Genomic DNA, 22517 nt, shown 5'->3' on the forward strand with positions numbered 1-22517 from the left:
CCAGGAAAACTAGGCAGACACAGAAAAACAAAGAAAGAGCACACAGTTCATAAAAGTCAGCTAAGAGGTATCACAGAGAAATAACGGATGATGAGAGCTCTTGGCCAGGAAAACAAGGAGAACATGTTGATATGAATAATGTAGATAGGCACTGGAAAATCAATGCACCCACACCACAGTAACATACCATCCTGAACAAAAATATTTCCCTTTTTAGCCATTAAGTTTTCCACTATAAAACTATCATTTTAGAGGAAAAATGGAAATTTTCATCAACGCTGTTGCACATTTTCCCTTTCAGTAGAAATTTTATGACCAATTATAACTTACTCATTAAGTGCACACCACAGAACAATACCAGAAGCCCTTGAGATAAAATAAAATACCTTGATTTGCTTCAAACAACTCAGCTGGTAGGAAGCTACTGTAACATACAATTTCTGGAAGAAGCAAACACCCTTTTCTAACATCATCAGTTCTGGACAGCACTAATTCACTCACTCTTTAAATAATTTGTTGGGGACTGACCCTTTGGGCATTGCAGCCTTGCCAGCACGTGTAGCATGCATCTGCTTCGAGTCACCATTTAAAATAGCTGTAGTCAGTTGTGATTTCTAGTGTCAACATATCTAGCTTCAATAAATTACTCTTTCTGAAGATCAGCTCTGAGGTAGCATCTTGTCTTTCTTAAGTCTACAGATATTCAAGCTGAACAGGTGAAACAGAGAACTAAACAGAGAAGTGCCAATGCAATAGGCTCTGCCAAATTATTCAGCGTCACTTAAATAGAAACAAAGCAAACAACCGTTTTTATTTTCAGTAATATGCATACATAATTACATACAAAATCAAAATGCAATCAAGTATGTACAAATTTCAAATTGTTCTTGTACAAAATTTTCAAATTAAGTAGTATTAAAACCTGAAGACACAAAGAGAACTAAACTGCTTGCTAGCCACCAATTTCCTCTACTCCATTTTAACTTGTCTGCATCACTTGGAAAGATAAAATAAGCTGTCAGCATAAGTCACAGACACTTTTCACTGTAACAATCATAATGCTATCAGTCTCCCCAAAACAGGAAACTAAGATAAGAGGTAACTAAAATATAAAAGTCAAGGAAAAAAACCATTCTTTTGAGTTTACTTAAAGAGATCACTAGTCCTAAATACCTGAGTTTGAAGTGGAACTGGGGAACACCACTGGTTAAGGCAGCTGAATTTGCTTTCTCTAGAGAAGCTGAAATTAACACTAACATGGACCTTAGTCTCCAAGACAAGCATTCATATTAGTATAGCTGAGAAACTGCAGTACTGTACACTCTGAACTCTGACAGTCATCCTGGCCAAAAACCTGTGGACAAGGAATAAACCATAATGCTTCGCTCTTCTTAAACTTGTTTGTTCTACAGTTAATGACACTCTATGTTAGTGTCATTAAGAAATTAGAAATTTTTTGTAAAAGGTTAAAAGCAGTAAGTAGTAAAAGTAACTCTTTGTTACAGCGCTGTGTTATGCTGACAATTCACACAGTAACATAAATATATATACCACAGCTGCCCTTAAGATAACTTGATAAAATAAAGCAACTGAGATATTTGGTGAATGATGGTGTTGCCCCTGAATACTGTTCCACTCATACTGCACGACTGCAGTCAGAATACCTTGAAAAGTCACACACAGGTTCCATAAAAAAATAATTACCTCAGAGTCAAAAGGTGGCATGGTACTGTAAAAAAAGTAAAGCCTCACAAGGCTGTTGTAACACAGTGAATTAAGACCTAACTCTCAGATATAAAGAACATTAATTTGCAACATCATCAGTTCAAATACTTAATTTTCAGTTGGGATGGCAAGTCCTAGAACTTGAGCCATATATCAATGGTAAGTGAAAGGATGCTGTGTGAAACCTACAATCACAATTTTTCTAAATGTACACTACAAGCTACACAAAATACATCATTTTACAGCATAGTTTCTATACAACAGGAAGGAGAGACTACGCCTTGCCCCAGAAATCCTTCCTCTTCTGAGCTCGTTCCAGTATCTGAGACGCAAGAGAACTAGATGCTGCCGAGCGAGCAGAAATCTGAGACAGCCTGTCATCTGTGGGGAAAGCAGGAAGGGAAAAAGCAAATAGGAAGATTAAACACACAGCTGACATTTTTTGAATATTTTTAATGCCCTCTTTCGCAATGGGTGCTAAAATAGCTCCACAATACATTCGATTCCATTACTTGGAATGACATGCTGGAGAAAAGCCTCGCAAGGAAGCCTCTAGTATGTTAGGTAAGTTTAAGAGAGTTACTGCCCACCTCTTGAGAAACTCCAGAATGAGACCCCTGTGTTCACCTGGGAATCGCCCAATTCTCCAAGTCACCTTGATCTTTACTCTCCTGTGTCAGAAGACCTCAGGAATTGTTCCTCTGCCACTGAAATCTATACAGATTAGACTCTGATAATGACATATTCTTGAAAGTAATCCACTGCTTCAAGCAAAGCAGACAACCTTAGAATAATATGACTAAAATATCAGAACCCATGTTGCCAAGAAGAGCCCTTCTGTGCAATCCAGCTAGTGTGCCAAAAGCTGCTAAAAGGAGCGTGTCTTCTGAAGAAAACAGAAGTTTACCACAAAGACAAGAAGAAGCAGGCTTTAGAAATATACTTTTGAAGGGTCTTCCTTTTGAATACAGGGCCCATTTCACACACAGTAGAACTCCTAAAACTGATCAGTCTTGATGCTGCTTGCCTGATAAAGCACATTATAATTCTTCAACAGCATTACTAAAATGTTGCTATAGGTCTGTCAAGATGCTCTCTATGAAAAATGACCTTAATTACACGCATTCTACTGAAACGGATTAGAAAGAACTGTATCACTAGCTACCAGACCCCTCACCAACAAAACAAAATACAAGAAAAAATTCCTCAACTCAATCCAAACAGCACCAATATTCTGTCAGTGTTCAAATTAACTTTTCAGCAGAGTTTCTAAATTCTTAAAATACAGTGAACCTAACAGCCTGTAGCAGGATCACGCACTATGTGTAACAACTACATCCCCACGTATGAGAAAACTGCAAACTGCACTTCTGCAAACCAATATGTCATTGGAATAACTCCCAGGTTTGTACCTGAACAAATATGTGCACACAAAGTATCTGTGAGCTGGCACATTTCACCTACTTCTGCAAATTCATACATTACCATTCAGCTCACAGGGAAAAAATAAAAAAGAAACAGCAGCTACAGCATTTAATCTGTGGGCAGCAATCTGTGTGCAGCAAGCTGCAGAGTACTACAGGATTTTGCATGTTTTATGCAGTTGCACAGAAGCTTGGCTAAACCATCTGCACCACCCACATATTTTGCAGCCAACTGCAATGAGTAAAACAGAGAATCAGCCTGAACCTTGGTTAAAACCCAAGGAGCAAAGAAGCGCAAGGGGTACAAAAATAAGCTTTTGGTGGTATAACTATAAATAAACTGCAATCAGATTCAGATATAAACCTGCTCTGATAGTCTGATCTAAACCAAACACAGGTGGATTGCAACTAGCACAGCACCACACCAGGCTCAACCTCAGGCACCACACTAAGAAAAAGTGTATGGCAGATACAGTGCCTTTGGTTGACTCATGCTACTGAAAGAGTTTATTTGTGTCTGCCCACAAAAAGGCCAAGAAGATGCAGCTGTGCAATGGCTGCTCTTGCAGATTAACTTTAAAATAAACATTAAAAAAAAAGAGCCCAAAACAGCAATCAGAATAGCAGCATGCCATAAGCACCCCCAACACACTGAACAGAGGAGAGGTGGGAAAATTGAAGTCAGAGGGATCATTTTATGTTGCACATCAGGGGCTAAAGTCTCAGATGCAAAACCTTTATCCTGAAGTTTGTGGTACCTTTAAAGTTGCAACCAAAGTTACTCCAGCTGAAATTTGCGCTGTGTTGCAGTTTCCTTTGGCCGCTATCAACACAAAGGCTTAAAAATGTGTGGGCAGGAAACAATTTAAGGTATGGAACTAACCAACCTACAGTAACCATATCAAGAGCCACAATGGTCTGTTAATTTTCAGCCACATTTAATGGTTTATTCATATTCCCCTAAACCTTCATATTCCTACTTCAGATTACTAGCTTCAACATGTTCAAATTATTTTGATAAAAATACACTGTAGCTATTCAGGCAAACACATAAACCAACACTACTTACTGCATTCAGAAACATCTCACATTCATGCAAAAGTTAAAATTTATTTAGGCTACATTCACGATCTACAATAATACTTTGGGACAAGAAATACCTTCATCGTTACGGTTTCTTTCCCGAAGGGGCAACTGGAAAGTTCTCACTTTTGGATTGCCAAGATTCCCTAGGACAAAAAGTCAAAAGGCACAGTTTTGAATCATTTCAAAACAGACCAAGGATAATATTTAATTTTAGAACATCAAAAAATGTTGTAACATTATTTCCAAAACAAGAGTCTTATAAATAGCACACATGAAAATTCTACCAGACTCCTTTACCCTAAGATGAGGTAAAATAATCTTGCTCCACTGCATTCTTCTCAAGACATCGTTCTTTGGTACATGCTACAAGTCACTTCATGAACTGCACTCAAGGTGCAGAACTAGAAACCAGCACAAATTCTAACCTGTCTGAGGAAATTCTCTGCATTTCACCTTTCTGCTTAACCTAACAACTGCTTGTTCTGTTCTAGAATGGAAATACTACTTTTTAGCTAATCTTTGTAATCAAAGGACCAAGAATTGTGGGACCTGAAGCAGCTATGGAAATTCTTACTGGAAAGGAGACTAAAGGGACAAGGAGTCTTTCCTTTATCAAATTTACATCCCCAGTACCATTAAACATTGTTAAAAACTTTTGAAATGCTTCAGTACAAATTCTCTTCAGTCAAGAAAAGGTTTTTCTCGATATCCAATAAACCTTCTAGAGACAGTTCTCTAGTTTCCTTATCCTGCAGGAATAATTTTAAGCAGCTTACCTCTCAGAAATCCACAATTCTTTCAAAATAATACTACATCATAGAGATCCCACTTACACAGTCCAGTTAGCAATTGCAGCTGGAAGAGTGTCACACCATCCAGTTGCAGCTTAAATATTAAAATTCAGAGCTGTTCATGCTAAACCAAATTATTCTCATGAGTAGTATTTATTGAAATTAATAAAGTAAAATCAGACAACAAACTGATCACTGTAATACAGTGATACCAGTGGAGTCTGAAACTAAGGTGGGTGTTGTGCACATTTCCTCAGCAAGACTAGCCAACCATAGAGTTAAAAAGCTTTTGTTTTTAAACAGCACATTCTCTGTAGATACTGTAAGGCAGAAAGCTCAGCACTTCTTGGCCTAAGCACTGCACAGTAGTCATTTACATCCTGCATCACTCTAACACAGACTTAACAAACAAAACCCACCATTATGCTGGAATTCTGGATCCTTTAGAGTCCCTTGAATACGATGAGAGGGACTCCAGCACGGCACAGAGCAGCTTTTTGCTGACTTTGACTGCTCTTGATGGGCTGAAGCAAGAGGAACTTGCTCATTGGCAACCCTGTTAGGAGGCCACTGATCCTGCCTAAGTGGCAGAGGATCCACAGTTCCCAGCCCAGCAGGTGCAGAGTTAAAGAGTGAAGTGGCTTCCATTTTCACATCAGGCTACAAACATAATAGAAAGATAAAAAAAAGAAGGATCAAGAAAAGCACCAAACCACAACATCTCATATACAGCCTCCAAGTACAGACCCTCACATATGCAGCAAATGTTGACTTTACACTTTTAAATAGTTCTCATGCAAGTATTAAAAGAAAAAGTATTCCAAGCTTGTGAGTGTAAGAAAATCTGTTCCTAATAAAAAGTATTTAACATGCACTGAAAGTAATCTAATCAGGTCAAACCAAGAGCTTATTTTCTAAAACTGTGATTTTTTTTATTTTTAAGATTTTACAACAATATAACCAACTCATGCAATTGTGTCTGCTTCTATTACTACAGAGGATGTCCACAGTCAAATGGTAGCTCTCTTTGTACAACACAGCGCAAGCACAACTTGACAAAAAACTACCAAAATTTGAGATGTTTCCATTTTTCGTTTAGTTAACTATGAAAGCTGCAAGTAAAGTAAAAGCAGCCCAAAAATAAAGGAAAAGTGAAACTATTACGGCACATTAACATACCATTTAAATAAGCACCCAACCTCTCCCTCTTGAATTTCTTCCAACTCAAGCAATCTGGAGTTGCGCCCTATGTCAATGGCTACAATAACATTAAGGGGAAATTCTACTGGCACCTTTTTATTTTTCTGTAAATGGATCCTGGGCATTTAGCCAAAGAGGCCAAAATGAAACACATCTAATCTCACTCCAGTAGTCTCAACTCCTTTGTTTGACACTCCAAAAAAACCTAAGTATTCAGACATGCCTTTTTTAGTCACAGATACTGACAATTTTAAGACAGCAACTAACAACTAAAGAAAAATATTTCTTAAAGAAGTTATTAATTATTACTTTAAAAGATCATTCCTAAAATTCATCATGGTAAGTCTGTTTTCTGGCTCACCTGGAAGGACTCTTTTTTTGTAGGTTTTTTTGCTAAGTTTTGCCTTCTCTGAGGTGAAGATGAAGACTTGAACTTAGGAGCAGGCGCTAGACCAGTACCTCCTATTGTATTGGAAAAGATGAAAAATGCCTTATTACATTAAATAACCTAATAAATTAATTCAATTATGTATTTTTTTCTTTAGTTCTTGAAATACTGCTTTGCATTTACGAGTGTTTTTACCAACAGCTGGGGTAGTGTGATCATGGTGAGTCCTCGGGGTTCCTGCAAGAGCTCTCAGCTTCAGAGTAGGGTGCTTGCTGCCTCTCCTTGAGGATACAGAAGAATCTGACACAGCTGCAGAGGTGTTCAATACTAAGGCATTCTCACTGAAAAAAAATGAGTAATGATTAAAGGATTAGGTAAGGAAGGACTCAGGAGTCTTGCACTCAAGTTTGTTTCCAATCCATTCCTACATGAAACCTAAGGCAAGACAGTTAAGGCCTTAACACCCAAGCAGCCTGTAGCTAAAACATTTGTTTGCCAAGGGGAGTCCTGGATTCCAGCCCTTAAGCCTCAATTTCTGTATTTTGAATAGTCTCCAGCTATAAATCCAGGCTCCCTTTGTCCTGAAAAACCCTGAGCATACTGCTGCACAATACAGAGGCTCACAGGGAGGGCTGGAAAACTTTGAATCCAGAAAAACTTTGAACATGGTTGCTGCCTTAGAGGTGGGAGTGTGGGCTTGACATTCTTCAGTCAATGTGGTGGAACTGAATCCAAATATCCCAAATTTCTGTACCCGCTATAGCCCCTAGATTATTAAATCCACATCATCATATGATGCAAATATATATATCATACATTATATATGTATATATAATATAAATCAGCACTACCACTTCGGTCCTCTGCCTCCAGGTGCATTTCAAAAGGAGGTGAAAGCATATCCACAATGTGGAGAAACCTGATTCTATCAGTACATGATAGACACATCTAGGCAAAGAATTCCTCATTTCCAGCTCTCAAGAAGGTGTAACATGTAAGCATTAAGCTGCCCTGCATGGCTGAGTCCAGTGCACATCCCAGCACACACAGAACCCCACTCCAAGATGACAGAAAATTGGCAATGTCAATCAGAGACATCTATGAACTAGACTATCTCTAGAATTAAACAGAAACTTAGAAAGGTTTCTGCATGATGGTTTTGAAAGCCTGCATTTAATACCTGTTCAAGTCTAACCTCTCAATTTTTTTTGTTTGAATACACAGTTATTACTTCAAATGGAGACAATTACAATTTCTTACCTTTGATAAGTGCTGCAACACCAAAGACAAAATGGAATGAGGAATACAAAATGTGCGGCTGACATGGTTACAAGGGTCAAAGCTATTCAGAATTAAATGTCTATTTAAATTAAAATGTCTGTCTAAAATGTCTGTCTAAAATTAAAATATTGTTCAACAAAAAAAAGGTATGCAAAACATGCACAGTAAAAATCCAGAGACTTATGAAACTAGACACAATTTGGATTTCTCAAATGTCAAACACTGTACTATGCACATACTGAGCTGATCTCCCAATATTTGTGTACACCCCCCCCCCATATTTTTCCCATCACTTAGCAACATAATCACTGGTGATTACTGGATATTAGTTTGTTGGGTTTTTTTCCTAAGTCTTTAATCTTTGTCCATGAGTTTTTTTAGGAAAAATAGATGCCTAAGTACAGTATTAGCATGTATCCTGTCCTATCAAATTCTACACTGTCAACTTGAAATAAACTGTGAGCTTTAATTTTCACTGAACTTGGCTGCTGTGTAATAAACAGTCTATTCTAAGAGGCCCATCCTGCATATTTCATAGTGTTGCAGAAAAATATTAGAATCATTCATGAGTCTAGAAACTTCTGTCTTGCAAGTTAGGAAAGTTAGAAATCCTGTATTTTTAATGAGAGGTCCACTTATGTCAACCAGTTCAGTGTCTTAAACCTTCTCATTCCTTATCATACTGTTCAAAACAGAAGTACTACCACACCAATTTACACTTTCTTTAATACAAAAACTATTTAACTATTTAATATATATATACACACATGTGTATATATATACATCAAAAAAACATTCAGTTTTACCCTTCAGTTTCCTTATCTTCTTTAGCATCCTTATTGTTTTCTTCTAATTGCTGAGCCATGACTGCAGCCTGTTCATTCGATTTTTCTTCCTCTTTCTCTTCTGCTGATTGTTGACCTTCCCTTTCTTCAGTACCTTCTTGTTCATCCCAAACTAAACGCCTTTTGACTGGAACAGTTAAAGCATCTGACATGTCTTTCTTTGTACTGTCCTGATGAGCTTGTTCTCTGGAGTCAGGTTGCTGTAGCACTTTAGGGCTTGCTGCAGCCTCAGTTTCAGAAACACTGGGTAAGAAAGAACAGAGCATTCTGTACCTCTGATTTGCACAATATACAAGTGTCTATACAGAACACATTCATCCAGTTCAGTTCTTTGCAAGAAGAACAGCTCAGACAATAACAACTAGTGTGGTGAAAGGTTAAATTGCCACTGCAGTTTTATCTGATGCTTAAGCACATCCCATTTTCAAACTAGATTTTGTGAAGACTCTTTCTATATTACCATTTCCAAAAATGCAGTGTAAATTAGGTCTGTATTTTCAATTTAAACAGCAAATTAGATTATAAGAAGTGCTCAAAAAAAAAATTTCCATACAAGCCTATATTCAGCATTTTGCTGAGTTTCAAAGCTGCAGAATAAGAGGCAGTATGACAACCTTACCCAGCAAGATCTAGTGCTCTGATGTTGTTGCTGATTCCTTCCTCTGAACTGGAAGTTGAGGACACATCCCAAAGACTGTTATTATCAGACAGGATCTGATTGAAATGGTTTCGGGAGAAGTGTGTTCCCTCTACTCGTTGCCTGTAAGCCTTTGCTCTTTCTCGAAGCTCTCTCACCTACACATCAAGGTTTTGTAAGTTTCACAGATGTTTACACTTCACTATTAGGCTACTATAAATATGTGCATTAGCTACTGGCAGCTAGAAGAGAAAAGCAAGTTATAATACATAATACAGGGCCAGCCACAGCACCAACATTGCATTGCATGCCACAGTACGTGTAAGAAGAGGAAAGCAAATATAATATACTCAGTAAGCATGTTTGAGCCATCAAGCCAAAGCAAAATTGGCAATTATTCATTCCATGAGCACAAAAATTTACGCAGTATCTATGAATAAGTTTAGTGCTGGATTCTAGTTTTTCCATCAGCGCTCAGACACAGTGCTCCAAACACTGAAAGAGGAACTTGGATGCAACCAACCTCCATATACCACATGGAATTTAGGGTGTTTTGAGATGCCTAAAGAGAAGAATACAGAGTTATTTTTAAATTTTTTATTTTTCCTCTCAACACTCAAGAGTGATATTATCACCTTTGTAACTTTACTTCAGTCTAAGTAAGAAGCTGAATCCTAAAAACCTGTCAACATAGCTCTATGCTGCCTCCCTGAGATTCAATAAAAAGCTCTCTAACAAATGCAGTCTGCACTGGCATTCCACCAGCTTTTGCCAAGCTTGAGGAAATTAATTTAGATTTCTAAATATCAACACTCAAAAATGCATTCCCCACTAACTTATGATAAATTCAAATCAACAGATCTCTGTGTATGTGTAATACTGACTGTGCATGCTACAAACACTACAATTGTCTACATGAACATTTGTGAAAAGTACTTAAGATTAGTGAGAAGTTAAGATTAATAATTAAGAATGCTGGGTGCTATCGTATGCAAGACATAGCATCAACAGTATTCTTGTAGGCTATCAGTAACTGAAAGAATCAGATACAAAACTGTTCAACTGTCAGTTTTACTCCAAAACTCCCCTCTTCAAACATTATACATCATAACTTTTACAGTTAAGACCATTTAAACACTTGCTCTCTTGTGTCCTTCACCCAAACACAATTAAAGTGCAGGGAGAAAAAGCAAAACCAAGAAGTTTATGTTTAAATTATTAAAAACAATTTTGTGATATCGTGTGAATTCTGACTTACTAAAAAATGGTCCACAGGAAAAAAGTATTTGTCAAAGAGCAGGAAAGGAATACTGACATTTCCTCTACCACACTTTCATAGCTTTTCTTTTTTACTCTTCCTTCATGATAGATTTCACATCATTCCTCCTGCAAGGAACAGAGTCAGTGGGCTAAACTCAGCTAATCCCACTAAAAGTAATTGGATGCAGCAGATGGATATCCAGCCAACATCCCACAATTTGACTCAGTAAACTTCCAAAGAATAGCCCATTAAAAAGATATGGTTGTCATTTTCAAAGAATTTGAAGTTTGATGTGCAAGTGATTTACTGGATTATTCACTTGAACTAGAAGAATAAAAAATTAATTATAATAGCCAGAACAGAAGGAATGTAAATCCAGAGCAACAGGGTACCGCAGGGGGAGGAAGAATACTAAGTCTCCCGTGAATTGGGAAGAAGTACAAAGGACAACCATCTCCTTCAGCAACTCAGCAGGCACCATTAACTCAGCAGGACACAGGCCCTAGGGAGTCCAACTGCAATTACGAATTGCCCACATTAATTTTTCAAAAGCATCATTAGGAAAGACTTTTTTTTGGTCAACTGCTGAAAAGCACCCTTAATAATAAATTGCAGAGAAGCAGCCTACAAGTAATCACTATGGCTAAGGTCACACCAGGATTCTACAACGGCATTTGCCTGTTTGGACTCAGAACTTCAGAAAGCCTGCTTTGGACAGAAAGTCATCCACATGCCAAGTAACTTCTTCCTAGTTTCCTGCAAATCCCTTCTCAGCAAGAAAATCTCTGTGGAAAAGTCTGATGCACTCCAAAAATGTCTTGACAGTGTGGGAAATTCTTGATTTTTCATACACTCTAATTAAATATCACATGTAAAGTTGAACATCCATCCCCCACTTCAGTCTCCTCATTGCTTCCCTCAACTGTACTGCAGTGACTCCTCCCAGCTGACTGTGCCACAAACACACCATATCCCAAGGCCCACCCTTTAGCTGCCTACCACTCAGTTGCTCTTGAAGCTGAGCACTGCTCTTTATTGGTTTGAATGTTTCGTGATGCAGTATCAACAAATTAAAGTATTATATGGCAGAAAAATGACATCATATTCTACAGAAACATTCAGTATACCACTTAGGCTGCATGCAATAGTTCATAACATTTTGCAATCTTAGTTATAGTAAATCTAATGCATATATCAATGCATACAAAAATTAAAATATTGCTTCTTGTCAGTCCTCTAACATCCTCTTGAGGCTGTTTACAAAGAATGGATTGTCTCACGCATGCATACACAAACTCAGATTATGAATCATCTCATATTTTAATCTACTTTAAATACTGAGATCTATTTCTCATTGTGGATTCTTTATGTGTTCTGAAATTCTTTCTTTTTGCTAAAAGGAAAATTACTTGATAGTTTAAATCTAGCAAGAAAACACAGAACTGAAAGCTACCAGACTACTCTTGCAATTCTCAGAGAACCTTATATTCAAAGAGAACCTATATTCTCAAAGCCCAGTACCCTAGAACGATTTCGTCCAGTTCTACCTTCCACATCACCGTGGTCCAAAGTGATAAGGAAACTCACATTTCCAAGTATTTGCCACACAGGTGCCCTACAAAGACTCCCTCCATCAGCTCACAAAGGCTCCTCTATCTTCTCTACTAGGGAGAAGACTACGTCAATTCAGTGAAATCAGAGTTGCAGAGCTAGCTCTAGCAGTCTCTTAGAACACTATTAATGGTTTTGATTTCCTTGACTAACTCAGGAATCACAATAATGCTAAGAAATGTTGTAGTCTTGAAGCTACTCAACATTTTCACAGTTCTGTCAAATGACTTCATATACATATAATATGGATGGCAGTTTCGGAATAAACTACAAGAAAATACACAGACTGAAACTCGCAAGAAAAATTCTCTATTTTATGTTGTGTATGACAGAATTCAGCGGACTGCTTTGAATGGATTCAGGCATGGTAAGCTTCTGAACAGAGCCTGACCATAAAGCCAACCTCGGTTGATACATATGTTGTCCTTTCTGGTTTTATTCCCTTGGAATCTCCTGTCATTCAGCCCTGTATTTTGAATACTTCTGCTTGTTACAACTGGGCTGAACATCAAGAATAACATTACCTGTCACAAGAGACTCTGTTCTGAATGATCCTGATTGTATGAAATAAATACGTAAATAAATTGTGGGAAATAAAACTTCTCCCTCACTTTGGAGGTCACATTAATAAAATTTTTTGCCTCATAATTTATTTTTTTTCTATGTATTATACTGACTTGTCAGAATCTAACTGTCTCTATACACTCCCCTTTGGGAGCCTGACTCACTAGCACTACAATCTCAAAGCTGTATCTTAAAAATAACACAATTCAAAGTTTTTGCATCTAAAAATCAAACTACAAAGCATACTTGGGCTTCAGATTTTTAAGAATACTCACCTGGTTGTGAGCTTTACTCTTAATACGAGACCAAACTCCATCTTTGTAGAAATATTGGGCTGGAGACAAAAATTTTGACCTATATTCAGTGTTCAACTTCCTAAGAAATCAAGAATGAGGAGGAAAAAAAAAGAGTAAAGTTTGATATCCAAAATACTCTTTAAGAGCACTTTTAAAGTTACTCAACAATCATAAATATGCTTCCACCTAGATGCCAGTGAGACACAAAAAACACATGCACAAACAACAACTCAAACCAACACAACTAGGAGAGCTGTGAAAAATACTCATTCACAGTTGGCGGTCCTTCAAGTACTTACTCCTACTGTCTTTTCCTTGCAACACTTCCACCAGAAGCTTTTGCCCTGACAGCCAGAACATAATACACACATCAGCCTCAATTACTTCAATGCAAAGTGTGGGACTTTGATTAAAGTCACTGATGAAGGTATATTTAAGTAAAAATGCATGGTTTGGCATTAATGTGTCTGAGACATTTCCTTCCATGAACTCCACTTTAAAGATGCTCTGCATATGGGTGGGGTGAGCTGCTGGGGCTAGAAACATCTGACTGCCAGAACACTGGTCAGTATAATTCATCTATGTGCTAGTGGCTTTGATCTTCAAAAGTCCTCAGTACTTGAAAAGATGGGTTCATTTTTCCCTTCTGCCACACACACACAAACACAGAAAAATTAACATCATGTAACCCATAGCAGGCAGTAAGTAGTACTTCAAGTCCTTAAGCACTGAACTGTAGATGTATCAGCTTAAATCTAAAGATATTTTTGGATTTAACCATGCTTCAGAGCATTACCAACTTAATTTTTATATTTTCAGCACAGAGTGGAAAAGCCCTATTTTTCAATCCTTCTTCAGAAATAGGTCATAAAAGCCTAAAGTCAGAGAATAAAATAAACCTTGTAAAAGGAAAAATATGAAGGTAAAAAAACCCTTTATATTCAAAATTTCTCTCAACGTGTCCTTTTCTTTAAAATTTACAGAAATCCTTCACTTTTGGTTGCCAAACCAATGGATTAGCACAAAAAACACAATACTGCTGAACCTGGATCCCAGTCATTCTGCTGCAAAAGCAGGCCATGCATTGCAACACAGCTTGCATACAAGTAACAATCCTGTCTGCATATTGAGAACTTGCACATTTTGACAGCTATTCGCCCAGTGATTTTTAAGAGAATTTTGTCTTGTGCTACTACACTGAAGGCATAAGAGGCTGAAATTTGCCTTTAGATGAAAAGAGCCCCAGCAAATGATCAAGAAGTTTTTGCACATTACTCACTGCAAAATTGACTACAATCTACTGCAAAGAGTATGAAAACCAAGGAGTTAAAGGTTTTAGCTATACTATATCCACTCACTTTTCCATAAACCAATTTTATTTCATAGAATTTTGGGTGATTATTTTGTAATCAAATCCCAATATCCACCAGCATCTAGGCAAGTAAGTCTCCCCTCCCATCTTCAATTGACTGCCTTAACACTGCCACAAAGAATGAAAGCAATTGCTGAGGCATACATTAAGCACAAACACAGGAAAGATGGAATAATCTATGCATTTTAAAGCCTACTTCTTGGCTTTTATTGCTCTTGACATACCTCGGATGTGTATGAAATGGAAATGCAAGTTCAATTTTTGCAATGTAGGCCATATGGCAAAAATAAAAAGATACTTTGATAGCACTCAATAACATACAATTTTACTTCATTTCCATGCTTGCCAGATTAAACGGGACAGATTTCTTTTCTTTACCTTGTGTGTTTGCTTTTGTTACTCAGGCACACAAGGCTTTACAGACCAGAATAAGCAGACATCAAGTACAATCACCACAGTTTTAAGGTGTGGAGTGGGCACAGTAGATAAAGTAGTTTGAAAGGTGATTACGACTTCCAAAGCACCAGTTGAAAGTTTAGCAGCACTGCACTGTTTAATTTCATTCATGTTGTATTCATTACTACTACTGTTATTGCATCACAAGTCTCGACTGAACAGGAGTGGTTACAAAGCTTCCACTTTGCTGGCCAGGGAAAAAGATGGAAATTAACATCAGGTTTAGATGTACCCACAAGCAGCTCAATCTCAGTGCTGCAAGGAGCATTTGCCCCTGCAACTGCAGCACGGTGTGGTTCAAGGTCCATAGTCCATCATCCTAAATACTGGGCCACTGTACACCTACTCACTAGTCTAGGTTTTCCTATTTTATACATACCCACGACTTGTATGTAAAGTGAGGGGCTTTGGACTGATATGTTGCTTATTATTTTGTTTAGGATGTTTCTGCTCTGATTTCCCTTGTTTTGTTGCATCTTCTGCTGGTTTTTGAAACGGTTCTTCCCTCTTACTCTAAGGCAAAGATAATTTTAAAAATACCATATTAGCTAACAATCTGCAAACCCTCACATTTCTTTTGACATCAAGCACTTGCAAACAGTTAATTTTTGTGTTAGCTGTTTTGAATATTTAATACAAACAAGAATACCACAATAATTCTTTTTTAACATAAAAATAAACTAGCAAAATGCCAAAGATTGAGTGTAACATTCTGCTAGCTAAATGATCCATTTTGACCACTTTACAGAAATAATTCAACATGAAACACAGAAATAACATAATACAGTATCTACACATTCTAACCTGAGTTCAAAAGGTATATTTTAAAATATTTACTTTGTTTTATAAATGTTTAGATTGATTTGCTTGGGTTTTACACCAAAGATTTTTTTCCCTGATTATTTCATTCTTTCAGAAAAGCAATGAATGACTTCTGATTATGCTAGAGGTCTTCACAGATATTGTTCAAATTCAATTAAAAAAAACTTAAAAGTCCACCAAAATCCCCCAAAACCTTTTCAATATATTCATCAGAGAAGAGGTATTGGTATAAACAAATTTTTAGGCATTTTCACAAAAATTCCCTTTTCATGACTCCTCTTACTACATTTATTAGCTGTTCTCAAAACATTATCTGAAATTCCAATACTAAATGCAGATAAATTCTTCCTGAAAACCTCAGGCTTTTCAAGCTTTTTTCACATCTACTAAGAGGGAAAAGTGGACATAAATTTTCTCATCCCCAGATGGGATCTAAAGAACTGGGCAGATCTGAGTTTTAATGATAAAACCTCCGAGCCAGCAATCCCCTCAGAAGTACCAATGGTTTAGTTTAAGCCAAGGCACTGCATGCTAAGTACACCTTTAGCCCAGCAGTGGTCCTAATGAACACCTTGTCTCACAATGGCCCTTTCTGTTCTATCAGCAACAGAGATGGGTGGTAAGGAGACTGAGATTAACTGGGAGCATCACACAGCTGGTACAACCCAGGCCAGAAGATTCCTTAAGAACCAGAATGATAGCTTTTTGGAACAGGTCATAAGGGAGCTGACTCAGAAAGGCAAAAAAAGGAAGACGGAAGCCCAGTGGAAGCAAAGTCAGGTGACATGGAAAGAACAGAGAGACACTGCTTGCCACTGTGGGGAGAAAATTCATATCTCTGATTTATGACATTCAAAAAGTTCCATACCTCCCATCTAGCCCTACTGCACACCAAGATACAGCACTAGTACCAATCAGAGTACAAATCAGAGAATTAGATTGCAAAAACTATCCTAGCTACTAAAAATAAAGTGTCAATTGGGAACAAAAACAAAAAAATAAAATCACTTCAAAACTCAGAAACTTAAAACTGAAAAAAATGCTTTACAGAGGACCCACTACTGAGTCTCCAAAGAGCAGAGCTATACAGAAGTCACTACTGAGTCCAGTGTCACTAGCAAGATTGAATGACTTCAACCTAAACCCACCCCCATACAGAATAGATCAAAACTGCAGAACTATGACTAAAGTTTTTCTTTCTGGGAAGTATTTACTTGTAAACACACCAGAAATTCTTTCTCTTCTGAACCATCTCTCTCTTGTGGACTCTTAACAGGAGTAGACCCCTTGGAATTTCTCTCATATGCGGCTTCAGAAGCAATGGCAGGAGGTTTAACCTGAGGTATGGATTTCTTTGTGTTGTAAATCAGCTGCAGAGAAAATAAAGAAAAGAAAAGAAAACAAAGAAAATAAAAGAAAGAAAATAAAAGAAAGAAAAGGAAGAAAATAAAACAAAGAAAAAAGAAGGAAGAAAATAAAACAAAGAAAAAAGTGTGATTTGTTTACCTTAAGGCTAAATTTTCAAAATCTGTTAACTTACTCACACAAATACACTCACACATGAGCACAGAGACAGTCATCAGTAAAAACACAGCATATGTAGACAAACAAACTTCCAGGAGAAATTAAAGAGAAATTTAAATACATTTAAAAGTGACTAAGTCAGACACAGTTAAACCTGTGATCAAACACTGTTCTTACTGAAATTTACTATCAGAGGTTTTGTTTATGTGTTTATTTTCTTTTTTGTTCACCTTCAGAGCTGTATGTAGGATCATGGTTTTTTAAAGGCATGCCATAAAACTTCCATATGAGTCCTCAGTACATGTCTTGTTCGTAAGTAACAGAAAACTGCTCTGAGTTTTAGAGCTGGATGCTTAGAGCTTGGGCAAATTAAAATCCACTTCTTTTCAACTAACATAGTATTATAAATCAAGGTAGAGAACTTGCCTCATACGTGGCCATGGGATTCCAAATTTCAAAACCATGTCATATGTGAGAAGCATGCATTTTCCACAGATTTGCTATGAGAATTTACGTCTGAATTATAGCCTAACTTGGATAACTTTGATATTTTCACAGAATCTCTTCAAGGGAAAGGGATTGTCAGTATTGAGGTACATTCTCAGTCCTATCAACAGTGAACAATAACAACTTGTGAATATGTATAATTTTTATCATTAAATTTTCCCTAGGTTCTTCTTATCCACACATGTATAGTGTGTGGATATTATTCTCACTGTTTCTTCTTCTTCTTCTTCTTCTGTGTAAGCTGCGAAAAAAAAGTCTTTCTTCTAAAAAAAGCACAGTGCTCACAAGCATTAATAATGAAATTATCAAACTGAGTGCACACAGAATCAAATGGAATTCTCTTTGACTTTTTCCATAAGGTGACTTTCTGGAAACTGCCTCTTCCTCAAAAGGTCCTTTGGCTTCTCTATATACTACTATCATGTATTTCAGTGAGTTTTCATTGGATAAGGGGCTGCTGGGAAACATATCCTGCAGCAAATCCACTTGCTTGGTACTCCAACAGAAAAAGAATAGTGATTATCTTAGTTATCAGCATTTATTGCCTCTCAAAGATGTTACTGAAGAAAGAGAAGACAAATGCAGAAGTGCCAGCTTTACACTGTAGAATGACCAAAAGACTGAGTCTCCTAAGATCCCAGTAAAAGTTAACTGAAAACACAAAGCAGTCTCACACTCAGTTACTCTTTGTTGTCTCACCAGAAAAAGCAGCATTTTCAACCCTACAAAGTCCAAAAGCTCATGAGATGTGTTAAAATGTCACAAGAGTATCTTAAAACCAGAAAACTCCACTTTTAAACATAAGCTGTTCTTACGAAAGAATAGAACACTAGAGAGACACACTTTAGGGCTTAGAAGTGTATGTGCACAGAGATGGAGACTGAGAATAAGAAACTGGGGCAAAACAGATAAATTAATGCAAACAGAAGAACAGGACCCTGTTAGAAAGAGCAAAACATAAGGCCTAAGGAGAACAAATGCTTAGGCCTGATCACAATACAGAATCACATGGAAACAAATCCAATTATGCTACACTTTTGCATAGTGAGAGAGAAAAAACATTAAAGTTTGTCATTCCTCCACCAAAAGAGCAAAAAAAGGAAATCTTTTTTGAAAGGAAAACTTTGCTGATACATAAAAGGAAGTATTAATTTGCTTTTTGGATTCTCTAATGTTACCTGTTCAGCTGCAAGTATTGGTGACTTTTCATGAGGACTCTTCCAGACAAACTGGCTTTGATATTCAGAATTTCTGGGGATATTTACATCTGCTTTCCTCTGAAGGGCTCTGTGAAACTGACAATGAAAAAAAAAATACAATGATTGTTCCCTTTCCTGCAATATTTTGCAACTTAACATCTTTCAATACACACTCTCAAAACAATGGTTTGGATTTTGGTTTCAAGAACAAAATGAATGAAAAGTACATTTTCTCATTATAGTCAACTACCCCAAAAATCTATATATTATTGGATAAATCCTTGTATAATTGGAATCAGCAGTGATGACACATTCCGAAGCTGCAAAGGAAGAGCAAATTCTATTGAATTAAGAAACATATTATTTTCCCAACAAAGAAGATACAAGGGTATCAAAATACAAAACCAAGGAAAGACAGAAACAGTTCAAGAGGGTCTGAGCATGGGTATGAAATTACTGGTAGTAATTTTTAGACTGGTCAATTAAAAAAAAAAAAGCCTATTCCCTTACCCCATTACCCATTTTTTCTGATTCCTTTTTTGGAGATGAATATGCTTCATTTCCATTTGGTGGAGCTTCTGAGGGTGATTTCTTCATGTTGTTCTCTGCAAGGGCAAGAGCTATTTCACCACCAGAATCTACCACATGTGACTGAACTTTTGGGGAGAGTCTGGGTCCTTCTGGTGTTTCAAGTTTTTCCTGATTCCCAGTATCATTGTTGTGGTCAGTATGCAACTCTGCAGCTTCAGTCTCCAGCGGGTCATTCAAATCACAATCTGCTGGCCATTCAAGGGACTCCGAAATCTGTGGATTATGGTATGGTACCCTTCTCTTGGAAATGAATTTTGGTTCTCTCGTGATTCCTGAGAAAAAGCCATACTAGATTTAACAGAAACATTCACTGAAGACATAATATCACTCTGTAACAACAATAAACTGAAATCTGATTACTAGATTACTAGAAAGTAACTGATTACTAGAAAGCTTGGAGCAGTGACAGACTATGAATTATGGCATGGCTGTGAAATTCTGTGTTCTTGTCTATCTGCAAATGACTTTCCACTAAACAGACAGGAACATGGTGCTCCAGAACCATGTTGGATTAAACTATAAAGCAAAAATGTCCACAGGACAGTCCTGTGCAAATTGATTCTGGGAGCTGAACAACAAGAAAACTAACAGCCAGTGAAAAGAACATGGTTAACCCTATTGCCAGTAGTCAGCTCCTAATTACAAGGCCATAATTTAGAACACTTATTATTTTAAGAATTAATGCACTGTACTCTAATTACACAGACTGCATAGGGCAGTTGCAGTGAACTGCACCAATTTTTTTTTTACTCTGCCTTGTGCCACTACAATAATTACTATTTTTTACTACTCTTTTTCAGAGCACTGCAATTGTCATCACTCTTCAGCTTACCCCTCTTCCTCAGGTCCCTACAGGCCTTTCAACCCAATTGCTATTTCCTTTTCCTCCTGCTTTCTATCCCCACATTTCCCTGTCATGATAATGTCTACAATCCTTAAATCCTACACTACAGTATCACAAGGTTTCCGCTGTAGTGGCTGACCTTCTCTTTCAGTTAGCTGTACCTGTTAGCTTCATAACAATTTTACTCTATCAAACTTTGCCCCAAGTTAGTCTCCCCTTAAAAATGGGATTTTAGTTACTATTTCCATACATCACAAATAAACCAATCCCACCCTCGACACACCCTATGTGAGTTAACACTGCACCCGTGTTTCATGTTTGGGTCTTAGTTTATGCTGCATGTCAGAAACTACTTTTTTTTTCCAATGTTCATATAAATAGCACTAATTGAAATGAAAGTCTCAGTGTAGCCATCAAGAATATGGAGTTCAAAATCACACTCTATCTAAATGGTGACCAAGATCATACTTTTAACTTAATTACAAAGTGCACAAACTGTAAACACCACCAGTTCACTGTGGCCATCACAGCGAACCTTTCCGGGCCTCGGCCGCAACCAAGGGGGCAGTTTCCAGGGGCACTTACCAAACTGATCCGACCGAAGTCCTGCCCACAAGGATTTCTGCTGTTGGGACGGGCTACAAAACTCTGGGCTTCTCCATTTGAAGTTTCTCTTGTATTCACTCAGTCCCTGCGGCAAACAGAGAGGAGTCTGTCAAGCCACCGGCGCACATCCTGCTCCATTGCCCCCGCCGGTAACACATCTCCGACGGGAGGAAAAGCACCCACACGCTGCTGCAGGATGAGCTAAGCTGGCAGGCTGCAGTGCATCTTCCAAACCCACCCCCGTCGGAGTACAAAAAGTACTGCTGAGAAAACGAGGAAGCATTTCATGCACCAAAAAATAATTTAAAATTTGAAAAAACCAAAACCAAAACCATGTATCTTATGTCTTCAAGTGAACGGTTTCAAGAACAAACACAGCCTGGACCCGCTGTCACCCGCACGACAGAACACCTTCTGTCTTTGCTGGCCGGTGCCGTAGCGCAGGGCCCTTCCCTTCCCCGCTAGCCCAGCACCGGCCGCAGCCCCGCTCCTGCCGTCCCTGCGCCCGGGGCCGTGCCCGGCCCGCCGGGCCCCGCTCCCGCTCGGCTCACCCTGAACCGCACGGGCATGGTGGAGCCGCGGCCACCGCACTGCCGGGCCCCAGCCCCGCTGCTGGCCCGGCACGGCCCGGCCCGGCCCGGCCCGCCTCCCCTCCCCTCGGCCCGCCGGGCGCCTGCGCGGCGGCCGCCCAGGGCGGGCGGGGAGGGCCCGGCCCCGCCGCTTCCCCGCCGGCCCTGCCCGGGGGCCGTGTTGGCAGCCGGCGCCGCTCGCAGCGATGCTGCCGGGGCTGTTGCCGCCGTGTTGTCCACGTTAAAAGACTGACCCCGGTAACGGTGCTGCGCGGCCGCGCTGTGCGTCTGGGGAAGCACAACGGGGAAGCACCCGGTGTTAGTGCATCGCAAGGCCTGGGGGATCTTGGGCGCCTGGTTACAAAAAAATCACGTGTCCACGCACGCAGCTTTATGCTGCTACAAAAAGAGCGTTTCGAGAAAGGAAAAAAAACAAGTTTCTTACCCTTCTGGAGCCTCTGCGATGGCGTGTCAGCTGCCGGTCTGCCTTCGCCACCTCACCCGACCTCGCCACCCGGTCAGGAGATCCTAATCCACCTTCTGGCTCAGATCTCCCCTCGGGGGTCGCTTCTCTGACTGCCTTCCCCTTGCTAATCTCCATCCTGACTGGTTTTGACTGTATCACATTAAAAAGAACGGAGAGCGTGGTAAAAAAAAGTGCAGAGATGGACGTACCGCCCAAGAACGGCCCGGCGATGTGTTTACGCTCCCTGTTGCCCGTGGCTGCCCAGCCGCCCTCCCCGTGTTCCCTGTCCCCAGCGCCCGAGGGCTTTGCCCCCCCTGCCTCTGCCAGGCGCAGGGGTAATGTCAGTGCCAGACCCACTCAACTCAAGCAGAGTTCAGCTCCGCTGGGACCCTGTATAACTTGTGAGCAACGATTTGTTACTGTCGATGTGAGGCAGGGGAGAGCACTGATCT

General features: G+C 38.9%; 1 protein-coding gene across 3 annotated transcripts; it reads right to left on the reverse strand.

Annotated features, from left to right (window-relative positions):
- Nucleotides 1-783: 783 nt before the first annotated feature.
- Nucleotides 784-22298, reverse strand: MDM1 (Mdm1 nuclear protein). 3 transcript variants are annotated; one of them, XM_038154656.1, is made up of 15 exons: nucleotides 21582-21713; nucleotides 21010-21115; nucleotides 19500-19852; nucleotides 18969-19085; nucleotides 16986-17129; nucleotides 15317-15450; nucleotides 13089-13188; nucleotides 9901-9939; nucleotides 9360-9535; nucleotides 8702-8983; nucleotides 6810-6955; nucleotides 6588-6688; nucleotides 5446-5686; nucleotides 4310-4378; nucleotides 784-2106 (listed from the first exon to the last, which is right to left on the reverse strand). In XM_038154656.1, exons 1-15 carry the CDS (start codon nucleotides 21597-21599, stop codon nucleotides 2000-2002), a joined length of 2133 nt encoding a protein of 710 aa, XP_038010584.1. In that variant the 5' UTR covers nucleotides 21600-21713; the 3' UTR covers nucleotides 784-1999. The 3 variants fall into 3 exon arrangements, with proteins under 3 accessions (XP_038010584.1, XP_038010583.1, XP_038010585.1); XM_038154655.1 differs by lacking the exons at nucleotides 9901-9939; nucleotides 21582-21713 and adding an exon at nucleotides 22045-22298; XM_038154657.1 differs by lacking the exon at nucleotides 9901-9939 and having other exon boundaries at nucleotides 1970-2106.
- Between the last annotated feature and the right edge of the window lie 219 nt (nucleotides 22299-22517).

The sequence above is a fragment of the Motacilla alba genome, chromosome 1A (genome assembly GCF_015832195.1).
Source record: "Motacilla alba alba isolate MOTALB_02 chromosome 1A, Motacilla_alba_V1.0_pri, whole genome shotgun sequence".
NCBI classification, from domain to species: Eukaryota; Metazoa; Chordata; class Aves; order Passeriformes; family Motacillidae; genus Motacilla; species Motacilla alba.